This window comes from Panthera uncia (assembly GCF_023721935.1).
Source record: "Panthera uncia isolate 11264 chromosome E2 unlocalized genomic scaffold, Puncia_PCG_1.0 HiC_scaffold_19, whole genome shotgun sequence".
Taxonomy (NCBI): domain Eukaryota; kingdom Metazoa; phylum Chordata; class Mammalia; order Carnivora; family Felidae; genus Panthera; species Panthera uncia.
The window spans coordinates 6789376-6806839 of record NW_026057588.1 but is presented as its reverse complement, the minus strand read 5'-3'; the positions used below and the strand labels follow the sequence as shown (position 1 = coordinate 6806839).

The window sequence follows — 17464 nt, the reverse complement described above, 5'->3', positions numbered from 1 at the left end:
CCCTGAGGTTAATCTGGGACAGTGCCCACTGTTTATTCCTGTGGGAGCACAGACCGCCCCCCCAGACCCTCTGCCCCCACTCACTCATTTATGCAGTGGGCAGCTGTGAGCACCCACTGGGGGTGCACCAGGACGCCCCCACACTGGAATTTGCTGTAATGGTACAGAGCTGCCTGCCAGGGCTGGGAATTCTTCTTACAGTCCCAGCCTCCTATGATCCGGGACTGGATGGGAGGCGCAGCACCTGTAGAGAGGGTGCCGGGTCAGAGCAGGTGGGGAGGTGGCACCAGGAAGGCCTGGGCTAGGAGAGGGGGTTGTGTGGCGGGGTTGGGGGGACATGGGTCCAGAGGAGCAGGGCTGGAGGTCTGGGGAGACGGGCAAGGGGTATGGGAAAGGCCTGGAAGTCTGGAGCCTGCCCTGGGATTGCGGGTTGGTGGCAGGTCCTGGCGGGGGAGACTGCTGAGAGCAGAGCCAACCACAGGGATCAGGCAGGAGACAAGAAGGCGGCAATCTGGGGCAGCATGTGGTGTGGGGGTCAGGTGATACAGGGGTGATTTGGTGCCTCTTGACTGGGACTGGGAGAGGGTCCTCTGGGGGTCTGGGGTCCTGGAACTAGGGTTGGGGTCAGGACTGGGATGGGGCTCAGGAGGAGGGAGAGCCAGATGATAGTTCTTCTGGGATTGGGTGATTCTCATGGAGATTGGGGTCACGGTCTGAGGGTGTTGGAGGGATCTGGGGTTCTCCTGGGGGTGGTGTCGGAGAGGAAGGAAGGTGGAGATGTGTTGGGGCCAAGCAGCTGTGGGTCCTCCCTGCGTTCCCACTTGGTGTGGGGTTTTAGAATCACATGTTGGGGTCCTGCGGGAGGTAGGGGAGGACAACTGGGCTCTGAAGGTACTTGGGATTCTGGAAGGAAGTCTAGAAAAACAGAGCTTCACAGGAGGGGTGCATTTGGGGAGGGCTGCAGCGTGGGCAGGGGAAGGAAATTCCACAAGGAAAGGAGTGTGTGGTTGGGGGTTCTGGGTGTTCTTCCTCAGGGAGAAGGCTGGGGGTGCTGGACTGGGGTTCAGCGGCAAAGAGGTGGGGAAGGAAGAGACATCTGTAGCATCCTCATACCAGGAGGGGAAGCGGGTCCACCTGGAGTCATGGAGTCTGTTTGGGGAGAAGTGTAGGAGTCTGATGGAATTTAGGGAGTCTTGGGAAGATTTGAGGGAAACCAGATGCCAGGGACTGGAGGACCTAGCTGAGAACTGACAGCTGGATGGGAAAAGTCGCCAGGGTATGGAAGGATTTGGGGACTCAGGAGCTAGAGCCAGAGAACCACTAAGGACTAGAAGGGGGCTGTCGGGGTCCCAGGATCTGCTGGGACTGGGGGCACTCCTTGCAAGAGCAGGAGTCCCCCAAAGAGAGACACAGATGGCCCAGCCTCTGCCCCTTTGGTAAAGTGGCTCAGGGCAGGGGTCGGAGTGGGGAGGAGGAGAAAATTTGGGGGGTTCCTGGGAGGGAGCAGGACCTAGCACAATAGTGGGAACTGTGACCACAGAAGAGGGGCTGGGAGAGAGCCTGGGACCCGGCCTGGGATGGACTGTGGGAGAGGAAGAAGTTATTGGGGGTGAGGGCAGCATGAAAGTGGGGTCCACTCTCCCCCTCCCCCTCCCATCCCTCTGTCTCACCAGCCCCCGCCAGGGACAGGGCAAGGCACAGAACCAGGAACCACATGGTGACCACAGGCAGGCAGATGGTGAGCTTGGAGCTCAGGAGCCTCCCCAAGGAGCATTTTAAAGCCTTCATCCACCCCCTCCCCACCCTGAGGACCTGCCCCTGCCCTGCTGGCATCCAGGTGCTGGCCAAGGCCCTGCCCCCGCTGCCTCCTGGGGGCTGGACACCTCCTCCCACCCCAGAGCTGTGGAAGGGGCGGGAGAGCAAGCACCTGTTGTTCTGCGGGCCCTGATTGTGCTGGAAGCATTCCTGGGGCCTGAGGCCAGACAGGGCAGGGCCTGGAGCTCCCGGGCCCCTGCTCTTGGAGACAGAGCCGGTGAGGGGAGTTGGGGGGGGGGGGGGGGGAAGAAAAAAGGGGACGGAAGAATCAATGAACTCCAATACAAAGTCCGATATATACCTGAACCCCAAGGAAGGTCACACACCTGAAGACCCAGGGTATCCTCAAACACCAGCTGAGGGGCTCCGATTCCCTTCTCCCCGCACCACTTGGAGCCAACACGCCAGTTTCCCAGCTTCAGCTGCCTCCGAAATATAAGGCTTTCAGAACACCCTGATTCTTGCACTCCCAGACTCAGGATCTAGGTCCAAATCCATTTATTGTTTCTCTCCGAATAAAATCTCAGGGTACCTACCACCACCACCTAGTGCCCCCAGATCCAGAAACGAGGTGTCAGTGGTCTCCCTAAATAAGTTCCCTAGCATTCCAAAATCCAATGTCCCCCCCCCCCCACTCCCAGAACAACATTGGGATCTCATCACACCCCACCACTACTCCTTGAGCGTCCAAGTCTGGACTCTCAAGTTTAGGTCCTTTAAAGTCCCAGGAATTCCAGATTATCTGCCTCCCAAGGTCAAGAGAGGCCTCTCTACAAACTGTAATTCCCCTTCCCCCAGTAGAATATTTAGATCTCAGGAGCCAGGTTCATGTGGTTCAACATTCAGTGACCTTGAAGACCACATTTTGGGAGGAATCTCTGTTGAGAATCAGGAACGAGATTTCTGCAACCTCAATGGTAAACTCATGGGCTTCTGGCACATTCTCTGAGCTCTTCAGCAAAATCAGAGTAGGCCACAGGGTAGCCCAGCCTCCGCTGCATGTCGGGAGACTGCCTAAGGAAAAGGAGAGCATTTGCCTTTTTGCCTGGCTGCCAGGAGGCCCACAACTGAATCTCGAAGAAAATGAAGTCATTCTTGATCATCTAGCGTGTGCTGGGGGTCTTTTCCGCTGGGGTCCAGAGATATATTTGCCCTGTGCCAGGCACTATTGGAATGAGTTCATATAACCTTCCTCATTTAATCCTTACAACGCTGTGAGGTAAGCAACATGAAGATCTCTGTTTCACACCTGGGGGAACTGAAGCTGAGTGGCATCGAGTCTTTTCCTCAAGACTGCACAGCTAATCCTGTGTATGTGAAGGAAGAGCCCTGCTTCAAGCTATTTCTTTTCACCTAGGCATCGGGGCAGCGAGTGAAACGGAGCAACGCACAGTGGCCTTGGGTTCCCCACCCAGTCTCTGGCTCCCACTTCCCTTCATCCCCGGAAGAAAGTCACAGCAACTCCTACAGAGAAACTTGCTTCAGCACTGTTATCTCAGTGTTTAAACAGGTGACCTTGAGCACCAGCTCTGGCTTGACATGGGACAAATCCTTGGCCAACATGTGCGTCTTGGACAGATGGGGTGTGAAGGGATGGCTCAGTTCTGTCCCAGGTCAGGATGGGGTGGCTGGCCAGCTACAGGAGTTTCTGCTCAGTCAGAGACACAGGCGGTAGATCAAAATAGTCAGTTCCTCTTCACGGTGTCCCTGATCCACCCCAAGTAGCTGCAGACTTTGGTATAAACACCAGGCTTGTGAGTAGTGTCACAGGGGACGTCACCCCAGGACATGATTCCCTGCAGGACTCCCCCACAGACCAGCCACCCTGTGTGGGGTCCCCCGGAGTCACCCTGTGTGGGGAAGAGAAAGTCGGAGTGGGAAACTTCTGGATCCAGTGCGCCCATCCTTAGCCTAATCACCGGGCACGATCTCAGTCAAAACCCAATCCGACCCCACCCCATGCAATCCCTCTCCAACTCAACTCAATACAACCCAGTTTAACCCAATCTAATCCAACTCAACCCCAACCTAACACAAGTCAATACAACTCAGCCAATCCGTGTTCAATCCCCGCCGTGTAACGCCAACCCGACCCAACCCCCACGTCGTCCCCATTCAAAATCGAGCCAGGCCTATGTCCATCCTTACTGCCAACACAGCCAATCCCAGCTGTTATGGCTTTCCCATCCCAGACAAAATTTACCCCATCCGCATTTCAACCCAGCATATTTTCCTTCTAAAATCAAACCAAGCCCATTCCTATTCTCAAATCAAAGCCAGGCCATTCCAGACCAACCACCACATCATCCACCCCAAACACAACCCACCCCTACCCGCATCTCCAACCCCATCTCCAACTCCACCCCCGTTCTAACTGCTCTTCCTTCTCCACCCCCACATCTATCCCTAGCATCTTCTCTGGCCCAAAGCAAGCACAACCCGACCCCCTCCCAACACCCAAGCCTGTTCCCCTCCCCCATGGCTCTGACCTCACAGGAGTCCGTGCCTCCGCCTTCTACTCCTGCACACACCGTAGTGCTCATAAGGCGCCCTGGGTAGTCCTTGCTACAAGATGTGGCCGGGATAACACTGATGTTGGCACAATGCAGCATATCTGGGAGACTCACTGGGGAGGACGGTGGGCTTGGAGTGAATCCATACTTTCAGGCCCTTGTGTCCTTCACCCACGAACCCTGGAGAATAGGGTCCCTGGAGGCCTGACACCCAGCGCCATCCTTTCATGCACCTTGTGACCTTGTGCTCCCTTTGGTCCCAGGCTTGTCATCTGTCACCAGGCCCCAGCCGGACACCACGCAGGCCTCGCCTGGTTGGGGACAACGCGTGGGCAGCGCGACGGGACGCACTGGCTGGGAGAGGCACGTGGGCCGGGTTAGACGTAGCAACATGACGTCGTGGCGATGGCTGCGCGCTTCGTGGCACGGGTGTGGGACGAGGCGAGCCACAGTCCACAGCACTTCCGGGCCATCGCGCTTGCGCAGATTGTGCTCGCCTAGGTGCACGCTCATGAAGCTGTGCGCGTGCGCGGGTGATTATCTGCAAGGGCAGTGAGGAGCGGACAGAAAGACCAAAGAGCCGGCTAGCTGGGGTCCTTCACCCCTCGGGGAATCTGGAGATGCCTTTACCCTCTGTGTCCGAGGCGCTGAAGCCAATAGTTCTAGCCCCTGCCCCTCCGGGGCCATGGAGGTGCGCACACTTGGAACTCAGCCCCCAGGCTCCAGCTCTCTCCTCCTCAGAATCCAAGATTCTCAGATCCCTAGGCCCTTGGCATCCTGCCCCTGAGGACCCTGAGCCCTGCCTTCATACCCGGTGTGGCGGTGGGCAGCAGACAGCATCCGGCTTGCAGAGTGAGGGAAACACCGCAGTTAAAGCGTCCACGCTCCAAGAGGGCCGCTTGCCTCGGCTGGGAGTGGGGCACACACGCCTCACCTTTCAGCCTCTTGGCGGAGTGGTGCTGGGCCGCTGGGAGAGGAAGCAGAGGAGGATCCCTCAGGACACAATCTTTTCTCTTGTGGCACCTTGCCTACACCCTGCCCATAGTATGTATTTTTCACCTGTGCTTTCCCCCAATGTCTTAGGACGTCCCCATCCTTGAATTTCAAGTACTGTCTTCTCTCGGGCTTTGACAACTGCTGCTTGTTTTCTCCAGGACTGTCCCCTTGCCCTTCGCCCTCACCCGTTTACTACAGGATTCTGGGAGAGCGGGTATGTGGGGAAGGACCAGAAGGCAAGAAGTCGTCTGAGATTAGAAGTGGAGACAGGGACACTGGATAAGGATCCAGAAAGATGGTCGCTTGGGACCAGCCATTCGAGGTCGCCACGCTGCCACAGGCATCAGATGGATGGGATGTGGCCACTCAGTGTATGACACCCAGTCTTGGCTCCAGAGTCTGGACATCTCAGCCAAATGCAGATGTGGCCACACAAGGTCACGGGCAAACATACAGCTGCAGCTGCAGCTTCAAGGATCACAGCACAGAGATTCATAGGTATATATGAGTCTGGACAGTTCCAGTGTGGGTGTGCATGTGGATACACACACACACACACACACGCACACACATGCACAGACACTGATTTGGACATACAAGCTCACATCTAAATTTACAGTCTCCTGTGTGGGTCTGAACGTACTAGGTCACAGACTTGCATGCTAGCACCCAGGGGCTGGACAGCAAGGTGGGGTCCTTAATAAGGGTACATGGGGAGAGACATGGATATGCACTCGGTCCCCCAAAGACTTGTGCGCAGACGTGAGTCTGAGTATAGTGGTTATATCGGAATGTTAGAGTAAAACCCCTGTGTCCATGTTATCTGTGAGCCTTTGAGCAAATTATTTGACCTCTCTGAGCCTACATTTCCTTATCTGTAAGATGGGATTGTTGTAAGGAATGAATAAGAGAGACAGAGAGAGATGTCTGGCTTATTATAGCTGCTTAATAAATACTACTTATTTTTTTTTAATTAAAAAAATTTTTTTTTTAAATTTTTAACCTTTATTTTTTTGAGACAGAGAGAGACAGAGCATGAACGGGGAAGGGTCAGAGAGAGAGGGAGACACAGAATCTGAAACAGGCTCCAGGCTCTGAGCTGTCAGCACAGAGCCCGACGAGGGGCCCGAACTCAAAGACCTTGAGATCATGACCTGAGCCAAAGTCAGATGCTCAACCGAATGAGCCACCCAGGCGCCCCAAATACTACTTATTTTAAACAAAGGACACGTAGACTTATTTATGCAGATGTACATGTGGATGTTCAGGTTCTGGACAGAAATTTAGCCAAAGTAAGTCAGCCATATGACCAGGCTCAAATGAAGATAATCAAGGTCAAAACTATGATTCATCCTCAAGTCACTTTGTGGGGATTCAGAGTAATAGACACTGACCCAGAAGGCCAACACTTAGATGTGGCCCCACTAGATCACACCCCAGGGAAACAAAGGACACAGGGCTAGGCATCCAAGGTCAAAGACATAGCCAGAGGCACAAGACAGGACTTGTTTTCCCATCTCTAGACCTGTTGCCTCGTCAGTCACTTGGTGTTCAAGGTCACTCATTGCGTTTCACATAGGGGACCTGGTTCACACATGTGGGCAGGATGTGGACACACAGGGCCTTGCAAACCCACCACACACACACACACACACACACACACACACACACGCAGGGCACTGCAGCATTGTACCATGCACAAGGACATAAACAGCGATGTTTCAAAGTCACAAAACCGTGACCCGCTACTGGGCAATGGGGATATGAGCCCTCAAGATCACAGCCAAACACACAGACACCCACACTGGGGCAGGAATTTGCACAGCTAGACAAAATACCCACATTCTGCCTGCCAGGGTGAAGAACTGGGCCAAGGGCCCTGGCAAGGTTGGGGGAATGCGGATGTGGTAGACAGGGGGCTTAACAAGGGAAGGGTGGGGTTGTCCTGCAAAGAAGGACAGAGGGTGCGGGCTGAACAGCTGGGCATCGAGGCTGCATCTGGCCAGTCCAAGCCGGAGGAGGGTGGAGGCCCTGGCTGGGTGCAGCGGCAGGCGGGAGGCAGGGAGGAGAGAGCACAGAGAAAGCCTGAGGGGAGGCTGGCAGCAGGGGGGAGCTTCAAGGGGCCCCCAGAGGCGAGGGTCACGTGGGGACATAATGAAAGTCCACCCTCAACTTCTCCAGGTAGAGGCGTCAGGTTACAGTTAAGTTCTCCATGGGTGGTAGCTGAACATGGTTTGGAGTTTTCCTGCTACCCAGGGTCACCTTGACATTGTGGCCACCCCTCTCCAGCCTCAGCCCTCTTCCCTGTCAAGTGAGGCCGGTAGAGCCCACCCTACAGAGATGTTTTGAGAATTAGATGAGCTGTAGCATGTACCCAGGACTCAGCAGTGCTAACAACACCCTCACGGGGTACTGCCCTGGGCTAAGTCCCTTCTCGTGCCCCACACACAGGACCACATTCAATCCTGCCCTGGGGGCATCAGTTCCTATGTCCATGGTACAGTTGGGGATCTCGAGTCGCAGAGATGTTCAATAACTGCAAAATGGTGAGCTGGAATTCGAACCTGGAGTCTGTGCTCTTGACCTTGCTAACACTTGTTGAATGCTTATTATGAGCTTTATCTACATTGTGCTATTGAAACCTCACCGTGGTGGTCATGGGTAGGTGCTGTCTTCTAGAGAAGGCACTCTAGGTGGAGAGAGGTGAAGTCATTTCCTCAAGGTCACACAGCAAGGAAGGGGCGGCCCCAGACCTTGAACTCAGGTCTGTGTCATCCCCAGAGCTGATTTGCTGTCGGGAGCAGCGAGAGACCCAGTTGGCTTGGGGACTCCAGAGCAGCCCCAGGTTTCTGAAAGTTCTTGGGGTAGGGTGAGCACTCAGGAGCATCGGGTGGCTGGGTGGGGTGGGGCGGAGCGGGGCTGGGGGTGCTGGCAGATCGTAGGCCCTGGCTTTGCTCCTGATGGAGCGGAGAGGTACCACACCCCCACAGACCCAGACCTGACCTGGGCCCACCTCACCTGCAGGCGTCAGCAGGAAGGAGAAGGTGAGAAGCCACATTATGGAGAAGGGATGAGGGTTCTGCTGAAGTCTGGGGAGGGGAGAGAGTGAATGGAGTTGAACCTGGACACTTCTGCCCTCCCCTGAATCCCTCCAGGCACAAACACATCCATCCCACCTGCTGCTTGAGAAACTTCTTTCACCATCTTGGTCCCCCCTATCCCCACCCCAGACTGCTCCCCCCCCCAACCCCGCCCCGCCCAGGTTCTCCATCTCTGAGGGTTTCTGTTGTTTCTCCAGGCACCAGAACAGGCCCTCAGGTGCCCCACAGCCCGTCAGCCCCCAGCACCATCCCACTTGCCCCTGGATCTCTCTCCAACCCTGAGGCTCTGGTTCAGGATACATTCTCCCCCCAGACCCTAATCCCAGCCTCCTCTCTGGCCTCCTGGGGGTGTGTCTTCCCCCCATTTGTCCCTCCAGTCAAGTTCCCACTCCCCTAGCTCGTTCCCCTACATGCCCCCTCAGGGTCTTTCCATGCCCAGAGTTGACCCTGTCCGACTCCTGCCTATAGCCCTCATAGATCCCCAGCACCCTCAGGATAAAGTCCTCGCTCCCCAGCCTCACTTTTGAGGATATGGGGGTTTCTCCCTTTCCAGCCCCTCTGATCAGGTGTCTCATGACCTTGCCTTTCTAGGCATAGCTCATTCTCCCATTTTCCTTTCTGCGATTTCATGCCTCCCTGCCTTTGCTCAGGCTGTTCCTCCTGGCAGGTATGCCATTCCCTTCAAGGTCCACTTCCTCCTTGAGGCCTTTTCTGACCTTCTCTGGTCCATGGTGTCTACCTTACCCACCAGACTGGGAACTTACTGAGGGCAGGCCTGGCCTGACTGGACTCTGGATCACCAGCACTGCCCAGTGAAGGGTCTAGTCCATGGGAGGCCCCAGCAAGCTTAGGGAGTGGAGGAAAGCCTTCCTCTCATCTTCTAAATTCATATTCTGCCCCCAAGGCTCAGCCCCCAACTCTTCTGGGAGGCCCTGGGACCTAACAGGTATCCTTTCTGGGCCGCTCAGCCCTGGTTCTGCCTCCATCACATCACAGATCCCCAGACATGCTCAGGCAAGGTCTTCTCTGTGTCCCCAGCACTGCCCAGCCTGGAGCCTGTCACATGGGACACCTTGGGAGGTTGAGCTGAGTTGACCTGAACCCCTGATGACTCCTGACTTTGTTCTTGGCTCTGATACAAGTGTTTTTGGGGACGTCCTCCTGATTCACTTCACCCCCACCTTCCCTGTCCCCTCCCCCCCCCCCCCCCCCCCGCAGCTCCTTCTTTCATCTCCGGGACATTTTCTTGGTTCAGGTTCAACTTGGAGCCTCAGTAAAGGACACATGAAATTACACAGGTGCCCTTGAAACTCAGCTCCCTCAGGGCAGTCCATGTCTGTTCCCGGGGATAGGGCACCCAGTGTCTCTTCTAGATCAGGGCAGACCTGTGTCTCCTCTAGTGTCTCTCACCTCCCCCCAACCCTGACTTTTGTCTCAAAAGATCTCACCCCCTCCAGATCCCCCAGCTTCATCTGGGCAGCTTGGATGCCAGAAGAAGGGGAGCAGGTATCTGAATACTTGAATTTATAAGTTCCCAGCCCCACCCGGGTCTAGGGGGTAGGGTGGGGTGGGAGGTGGTTGAGATTCAGGTTTACAGGCGGGGATGCCTAGGTGGCTAGTGGGGTGGGGGACAAGGCCTAATGAGCATTTATTAGGTTGAAGTTTTTGTCTGAGTCTGTAAGGAAGAATTCCCTGCCAGGGACAGTTCCTCAAGGGAGAGGAAGTAGGAGGGCAACAACCTCAAATCAGAGATCAACACGTAGGACCAAGAGTCTGGAACCTGGAATTTGGGGTCTAGAGTGTGGAAACTGGATTCTAGAGTCATGCTTCTTGTGCCTGGAGTAGGGTTCTGGATCTTGGATTCTGGATGTTGATCTGGATCCCTGGTTTTGGATTCTGAACCTTGGCTCTCTGATTCTGGACAGTGGATTCTGGATCTGGATCCCCACTTCCTGATCTTGATTTCTGGATTCAGATCTCTGATTCTGGATCTTGGTGCCTGGGCCTCCTAACTCTGGATTCTGGATATTAGATTCTGGATCTTGGGGTTTGCAGTTTTTGCTGTGGCTCTCCAACTCTGGACTGTGAGTTTGGAGGTCTAGAGTCAGGCATTTATGACTTGAAGTATAGAGTGTGGATTTTAGAGTCTGAATTCTGGAGTTTGGGTCTGGAATCTGGATCCTAGAGTCTGGTCTTTGAGTGACAGTTCTTAGTCTTGGATCCTAGAAGCCTTTGAATCTGGAGTCCAGACTAGGAATCTGGAATTTGGTGTTTGGAATCTAAGACTTGAGGTCTTGAGCCACCTTCCTTTGTGGGACCTGAGTGGGTGGTGGCGAGGGGAAGGAGGTGAACCCCTGGGTATTTAATCATCATGAGAACTTCCTGGTGCCAGGCTAAGCGCTTTCCATCGTGATCGCATGTGTTCCTCCCACTAAGTCACACAGGCATGTGACACAGATGGGGACCCCGAGGGAACTGACACCTAGCTCAGCCCAAGCTCGCGGGCTCACTGGGAGGGCGCCTGGCTCCGCCTCCGACGCGGTGACGTATGCGCCCCTCCTCCCGCCCACTCTGACCGCGGCAGACCTGGGCTATCGATCCTAGTCCTCCTGGGCATCTTTCCAGTTGTCCTTCACCTCCAAAAGCAGGCCGAGTCCCGCCCTCTGCCTTGCTCCTCCTCCTCCTCCTGCGAACACTCCTCGGAGCCTTTCTTTCCTCGACTCCTGTGGATCAACCGCCAACCACCCAGGTCTCTTTCATCTGACCCTGAACTCCAGCCTCTGGAGGCACTCGCTCTTTGACATCCTCCCGCCCCCAGTGTCCCCAGGCCCTTCTCTCTCGCGTCCTAACTCCTTTGTCTCTCCCCAAACTCCTCCTCCCTTGTTTCTCATCTCAGGGACAGCTCCACCCACCACCCAGTTCCCCCAGGCACTGTCCCAGCCCCTCCCTTTCCCTTAGGCCCTGCAGCTCCGCGGTCCCCAGCCCCACCCCTTCTCTCTATTCCCTTGGCCTGGGTGCAGCTTCTAGATCCTTGCCTCCAGCCTCCCTCCCATTCATCACCAGGTGGCCTCAGAAGGTCTCACTACACTGAAGGTCTCTTTAACACTCAGAGTTGACCCCTTTCTCCTCCTGCTCACAAGCCCTTCTGTGGTGACTCCGCATCCCACTGGACAAGGTTCCTGCCCTCAGTGGGAGGTTCGAGGCTGGGACCCCCTTGTCTGAACAAGACTCACCTTGAATCCCTCCCCTAGGGAGACAGTCACTGTATGCTGACCACCCTGGAATAACCCTGGATTCCTGGTGCTGGAAGCTCCCCCTTCCCCTTCATTATGGGACCACTCGAAGGTGGTGTTTCAGGGTGCTGGCCCTAAAGTCAGACAGCCTGGGCTCAGGCCCCTGCTCCCCCATTTGCTAATTTGGGAGATCCTGTTATGTATTTTCGCTTCTTTGTGCTTCTGAGTCTCATCCTTAAAATCAGGTCACCAGAGGACCCCATCATAGAGTTTTCCAAGGAGTATCTAAGAGCTAGTGCATGTCAGGAGCTGAGAGCCCATAGCAAACCATGACTGTTAATTTCGCCCCATTTCACACAGGAACAGATAGGGGGAAGGGGAGGGCGCCACTGGTTCAAGATCACCCAGGCTGTAGAAGTTGGGAGGAGAGCAAGAGAATGGTCCAAGGGATCCTGTTACCTCTTGGGTGCAAAGCGTCACTTCTCTGGTTATCAGGGTCTTAGTGTGGGGTAGGAGTAGAAAAGGGATGGGGATGGTCTGTGGGTTGGATGAAGTAATACGCATGGAGCAGGTGTGTAAATCACAAAATTAGGTTGGCGTTTGAAAGACTGGTTAACACAGGGTGTGATTCAGATGTGGACTCCAGAACCAGGGGGCCTGGGTTGGAATCTTGCCTCGAACACATAACACATCCTTGGGAAAGTCGCTTGGCCTCTCTGTGCCTCCGTTTCCTAATCTGTAAGACGAGAATAATTGCTTCTGCCTCACAGGAGTGTTTTGAGGCATGAATGCCTGAAACCCGTGCCTGGCGACTTTTGAAAACGTTGCCTCTTTTCTTCTTGTCCTGGGAGGCTCCCGCCGCTAGGTGGCGCCAATGTGCACTTGTCCGCCGGAGGGTTTGCTCCTGGGTCTGAGGGAGGAGGGTTTGGGTGAAGGACCCAGAATCTTGGAACTCTGACTGAAGAACGAGGTGAATCTTGGCGGCTGCAGGGGCAGGTATGGAGGTGGGTGGGGGGTGGAGACCTGTCCCGGGATTTGTCCCTAATTGGTCTACAGGAGTTTTGGGATCCAATCAGTGATGGGACGGGTTTGTGTAGGCGTTTGGTTTCCCACAGGGGTGGACTGCCGTGGACGGTGGACGCAAGGCCGTGTCCCTCCACCCAGACCAGAGAGCTCCCACCGTCCTTCATGGACAGAGGGGGAGGGACCAACATCCAGTCCAGCCCTTCTGGGTGTCCCCCAGCCTGCCTCTCTCTCCATCTATCTCTCTTCCCCTCTAGTTCCCTCTATTTCTTTGTTTTCTTTCCCCTTTTTCTTGCCTTTCTGAGTGCTTCCCTTCCTCCCCCGTCTTCATCTCAATTTGGGCATCTCCTTCTTCCTTTTCTGTAACCTTCCCTCCTCTCTGCATGGCCCGCTCTCTCCCATCTTGTTCTCTTTGCGCCTCGGGGCCCCACTGGAACAGAATGTGCGTGCGGGGAGGGTACTGCAACCAGCAGGTGGCTTTGCTGACCTCCTCAGTCACCTCCTGCACATTGCCACGCCACAGCACTGGAGGACTGGCTTGGGACACACGACGAGAGCAGAGACAGTCAAGGATGGAGACACAGTGACACTTAAAGATAGGGCTCATTTTCCCTCCTCCAGACCCAGCTGGAGATGAGGCAGGGTTACCTGGGCTGGCACACTTGGGGCGCTGCCGGTGGAGCTGGTGGCGTCGGAGTTGGTGGTTGGTGCTTTCAGCTTGAGTAGCGTGAGGCTGTCACTGCTGGAACGGCTTTCTCTGGTGTGGCACAAAGAAGGACGAGTGGGCAGGTCAGCTTCTGGGCAACTGCTTCATCACGTCCGTCCCCATTGCTAATCTGACTCCGCCCTCAATCCCAGACTCATCTTCAATTGCCTCTCCATCCTGGACCCCCAGGATGAGGACCCGGGCTCAAAGACAACCTTCCTGATCTCACGCACTGCCTGAGAGGCTGATTTGGGATTCGGATCCAGGGCTGAAGGAATCTCCCATCACAACAAACTCCACTCTCTGCCGTACCCTTTAGGTCCTCTTGTCCAGCTTTTAATCATCCCTCCATGCTAAGTCTCCATAGCCGGGCGACCAGCCCTCTCCCGAATAGAGATTTTAACTTAATTCCACAGCCCTCGCCTAGACCTGCCCAGATAACATCCGGCTTAGGCCCCGCCCCGCCCCCCGGAGGCAAGGCCACTCCCCCATCCAGTTCCCCCACCCCCACCCCCCAAGGAGCAGAGAGACCACGCCCCAAATCCTGGCCGTGTCCAACTCTTGGAGGGCAGCTCCTAGAGTGAGCTCAAGTTCCTAGAGCAAGGGGCTCACTGCTTGCAGCACTGCCCTGAAGTGAGCACGCAAGGGCAAGGTCAGTTCTGAGTTTAGATTGACCTACTGGGGCAGGACGGGGATGGGATAGAGGGGGAGAATGAGGGACAGAGGCGGGTGAAGAAGGCTGGAGGTGCTAACAGGCCTGATCTGGGCTGGGGCGTAGGAACAGAGAAGGGGACAGTCAGTGAGAGCCGGGAGGCAGGAGGGGCCAGGCTTGGGGAGGGATGGGCTGGGGGAGAGGAAGTTAGGGGTGTGCCCCAGAGACTGGGGGACTCACAGACCCAGGGGGTGGAAGAGGAAGAGCAGGGCTCTTGGTGGAAAATGCTGGGCTCAAGTGGGGCTTGAGGAGGTGAGAGGCTGGGCTCCCACCTGCGTGTTGTGAGGGGGGGATGTCGTGAGTGTAGATGTCTCCTTGGAGCTGCTCAGCTGAGAGACTGGGGCCAGAGCTCAGATCATCCTGAGTCCCGTCTGCCCCTCTCTTCACTCGCACTCGCTCAGCAAACCCTGAGGGCTCCCTTTAGAGGTATCAGGAGTGGACCCCTTCTCCCTCCCTGCCTGCACCCGGGCTAGCCCAGTCCTCACTCCGCCTCTCCTCAGCCCTGTGGTCTGACCCCCGCACAGATGCCTGAGGGACCCGTGAGGTGAGGCCCTGTCCTGCTTCTGCTCAACATCGCCCACGGCCCCTGGGTCCCTCAGAGGAACGGCCGCGTCCTCCCCGTGGTGCCAGGTGAGGCCCCTTTCTTCCCTCTGGCGTCACCTTCCCCCCTCCCCTTGCTCCCTGGGCTCCATCCACACTGGCCCCGCTGACACCCTCACACACACCAGGCCCGCCTCCCCGGCCTCCTCTTCCCCCACGTTCCGCACGGCTCACCCTCACCTGCTGCAGGTGTTTCCTCCCTGTCTCCCCTTCTGCACGCCTTCTCCTCCCCCATCACACCCGCTGTCTCCCCCAGTTCCACTGGGTCGCCTCCTGACATGCACTATCCCTTCTGGGTCAGGTTCACTGTTTCTGCCTGTGCCCCCTGCCACAGTGGGGCTCCAGGAGGGGCGCTGTTCTCTGTCTGGTCACTGCGGGCTTCTCAGGGGCTAGGTTGGTGTTGGGCACGTGATGGATGCTGAGCTGATACGTGCTGCACGGAGAAGGGGGTGGACTGTGGTGTGGACGGAGGTGCGGGTAGTGCCAGATGGGGTGTGGGATAGGGTAGGGCAGGCAGAGGCCCTGGGGGGCGGGGCTACAGCTGGGCCTGGTGAACCCTCCACCCTCCACACCAGCTCTGAATCTGGTCCCCTCCCCCAGCCCAGGTGGCCAGCAGGCAGGTGTCTTTGCAGTGTTGTGTGCTCTGTGTTGTTGTGTCTCTGGTTGCTTTACGTCACTACTCAGAGTGGTGGTTTGGACCTTCCACTAGGTGTGCTTTGATTTGTTCATTGAAGAAATCCTCTGTCCCGCCAAGCTGTCTCCGTGGACCCCTGGAGACGTTTCTGTCACTCTGTAGCCCGGATTCCTGGAATTCCAAGTGCTCTGACCTCAATACTGCCGAGTTTGAGGGAGGAGGGAAATTCGCGCCCCCCTACTTCTCCGCCATCTTGACTCCTTTTATTTTAACCATTTTTCCAGGCAGGTGTCCTTACTATCCTCTTACTCCCCGCCACACAGCATGAAGTCTGTCACCCTCTGGGCGAGGTATCTGGCACACAAGTCGTTAGACAGGTTTGAGGTCCACACAGTGGAGATCATTTGGCTTTCTGGCTACGGGCAATGGAGGGACAAGGGTGCGGGCGACATCATCTGGCTCCTCAGCCCCTCCTCCCGAGGACCGAGAGGTGTCAGTTTCCAGCCTCCTCCTCCTTCAGACCCAGGTGTCCTGGATGCAGTCGGCGAGGTCGCCCTGGCATGTATTATTTGGGTCGATGATGCCCAGCCCGTGATATGGGTTGGCACAATGCACCATGGAGGAGAGTCGCTGGGGAGGCCGGTGGACTTGCAGTGGACCCATTAAGTTCGGGTCCCTCCGCCCAGAAGCCGAGGAGTCTAGGCTTCATAAACTGTGGGCATCTGGCTCTTCTCAACGTCTTCCAACTCAGGGTTCCCTGTGGCCCCGGGCTCTTCGTCAGACACCAGGGCTCAGCCAGCTGCCACGCGGAGGGCGTCCACAAGGGGGCAGGCGTGAGCGGCACGCCGGGAGGCACCGAAGAAGGAGCAGCGCGGTCAGGCTAGTGGCTGCGAGGGACGTCGTGCGCGCACCTCAGCGCGGTTGTGGCCGACGCCTGGAGCCCCCCACTGGTGCTTTCAGTCATTGCCTTTGCGCTGATGATGCTTGTCCAGGGGCACCGGCATGGAGGCGTGCGCCCGCGTGGTTACCCGCACACCGAGTGAGGAGAGGACAGAACGATCAACCAGTGGGCGACCTGGAGCCCTCTGACCCTTCGGGAATCTGGAGATCCCATTACCTCTCCCCAGACCCCGGGGCACCATCCCTGACTCTGCCTCTCAACTACCTAAAAGTCCCAAACCGCTCACGATGGCTCCAGCGGCAGTCAGACCCGCCGTTTTCTTCCCCTCTCCGACCAGGAATCCAGAACCCCGTCCGTCACGTCCCACGAGATCCAAGAGTGCAAACCCTCCAGCCCCCCATTCCCTCAGGTCCCCACTCCGAGCGTTTTGGCGTCCTAGCCCTACCGCCTTGGGACGCGGGAGCCTTTTATACCGTAACGGCAGTGGGCCGCAGGCAGCGCCCCTGTGGGGAAATGAGGGAAGCGCACAGTTAGTGCCTGGGTTCATTAATACCTTCCTGATACACTATTTTCTTTTACTAGGAATAGTTTAAAATTTTTTAAATGATTTTTTAAAATTTATTATTTTGTATTTTTTTAATTTTTTTAACGTTTTATTTATTATTTTTGGGACAAAGAGAGACAGAGCATGAACGGGGGAGGGGCAGAGAGAGAGGGAGACACAGAATCAGAAGCAGGCTCCAGGCTCTGAGCCATCAGCCCAGAGCCCGACGCGGGGCTCGAACTCACAGACAGTGAGATCATGACCTGAGCGGAAGTCAGACGCTTAACCGACTGAGCCACCCAGGCGCCCCTGTAGTTGTTTTAAAATGAATCAATGAAGGCCATTTGGGTGGCTCAGTCGGTTAAGCGTCTGACCTGGTTCGGCTCAGGTCATGATCTCACGGTCCGTGAGTTCAAGCCCTGTGTCGGGCTCTGTGCTGACAGCTCAGAGCCTGGAGCCCGCTTCGGATTCTGTGCCTCCCTCTCTCTCTGCCCCTCCCCCACTCATGCTCTGTCTCTCAAAAATAAATAAACATTGAAAAAATTTTCTATTAGTATTAGTATTAGAATATTAGTATTCTTTAGAAGCTGAAGACCTACAAAATCTTGTCCACCTGTCCCGCAGGGAGTCGGAGGGGGTGCTCTCTAAATATTCTAAATGAATAAATATTTTAAAGATGTCTCCAT

The 17464-nt window shown here is 55.9% G+C and overlaps 2 protein-coding genes across 2 annotated transcripts in view; both read right to left on the bottom strand.

Moving 5' to 3' along the window:
- The window catches only part of KLK1 (kallikrein 1), a 5245-nt gene extending 2429 nt beyond the window's left edge, over positions 1-2816 (bottom strand). The window contains exons 1-2 of the mRNA XM_049622294.1: positions 2756-2816; positions 85-244 (exon numbers count right to left, since the gene is read on the bottom strand). Coding sequence (XP_049478251.1) covers positions 85-244; positions 2756-2816 — 221 coding nt within the window. The remainder of the gene's footprint in view (positions 1-84; positions 245-2755) is intronic.
- Positions 2817-3403: 587 nt separating this feature from the next.
- On the bottom strand, positions 3404-15996 carry KLK15 (kallikrein related peptidase 15). Its single transcript, XM_049622293.1, has 9 exons — positions 15856-15996; positions 15643-15749; positions 13330-13438; positions 9874-9975; positions 5140-5356; positions 4931-4997; positions 4562-4845; positions 4305-4441; positions 3404-3665 (listed from the first exon to the last, which is right to left on the bottom strand). The coding sequence occupies exons 1-9, from the start codon at positions 15994-15996 to the stop codon at positions 3501-3503; spliced, it is 1329 nt and encodes a 442-aa protein (XP_049478250.1). The 3' UTR covers positions 3404-3500.
- Positions 15997-17464: the final 1468 nt, after the last annotated feature.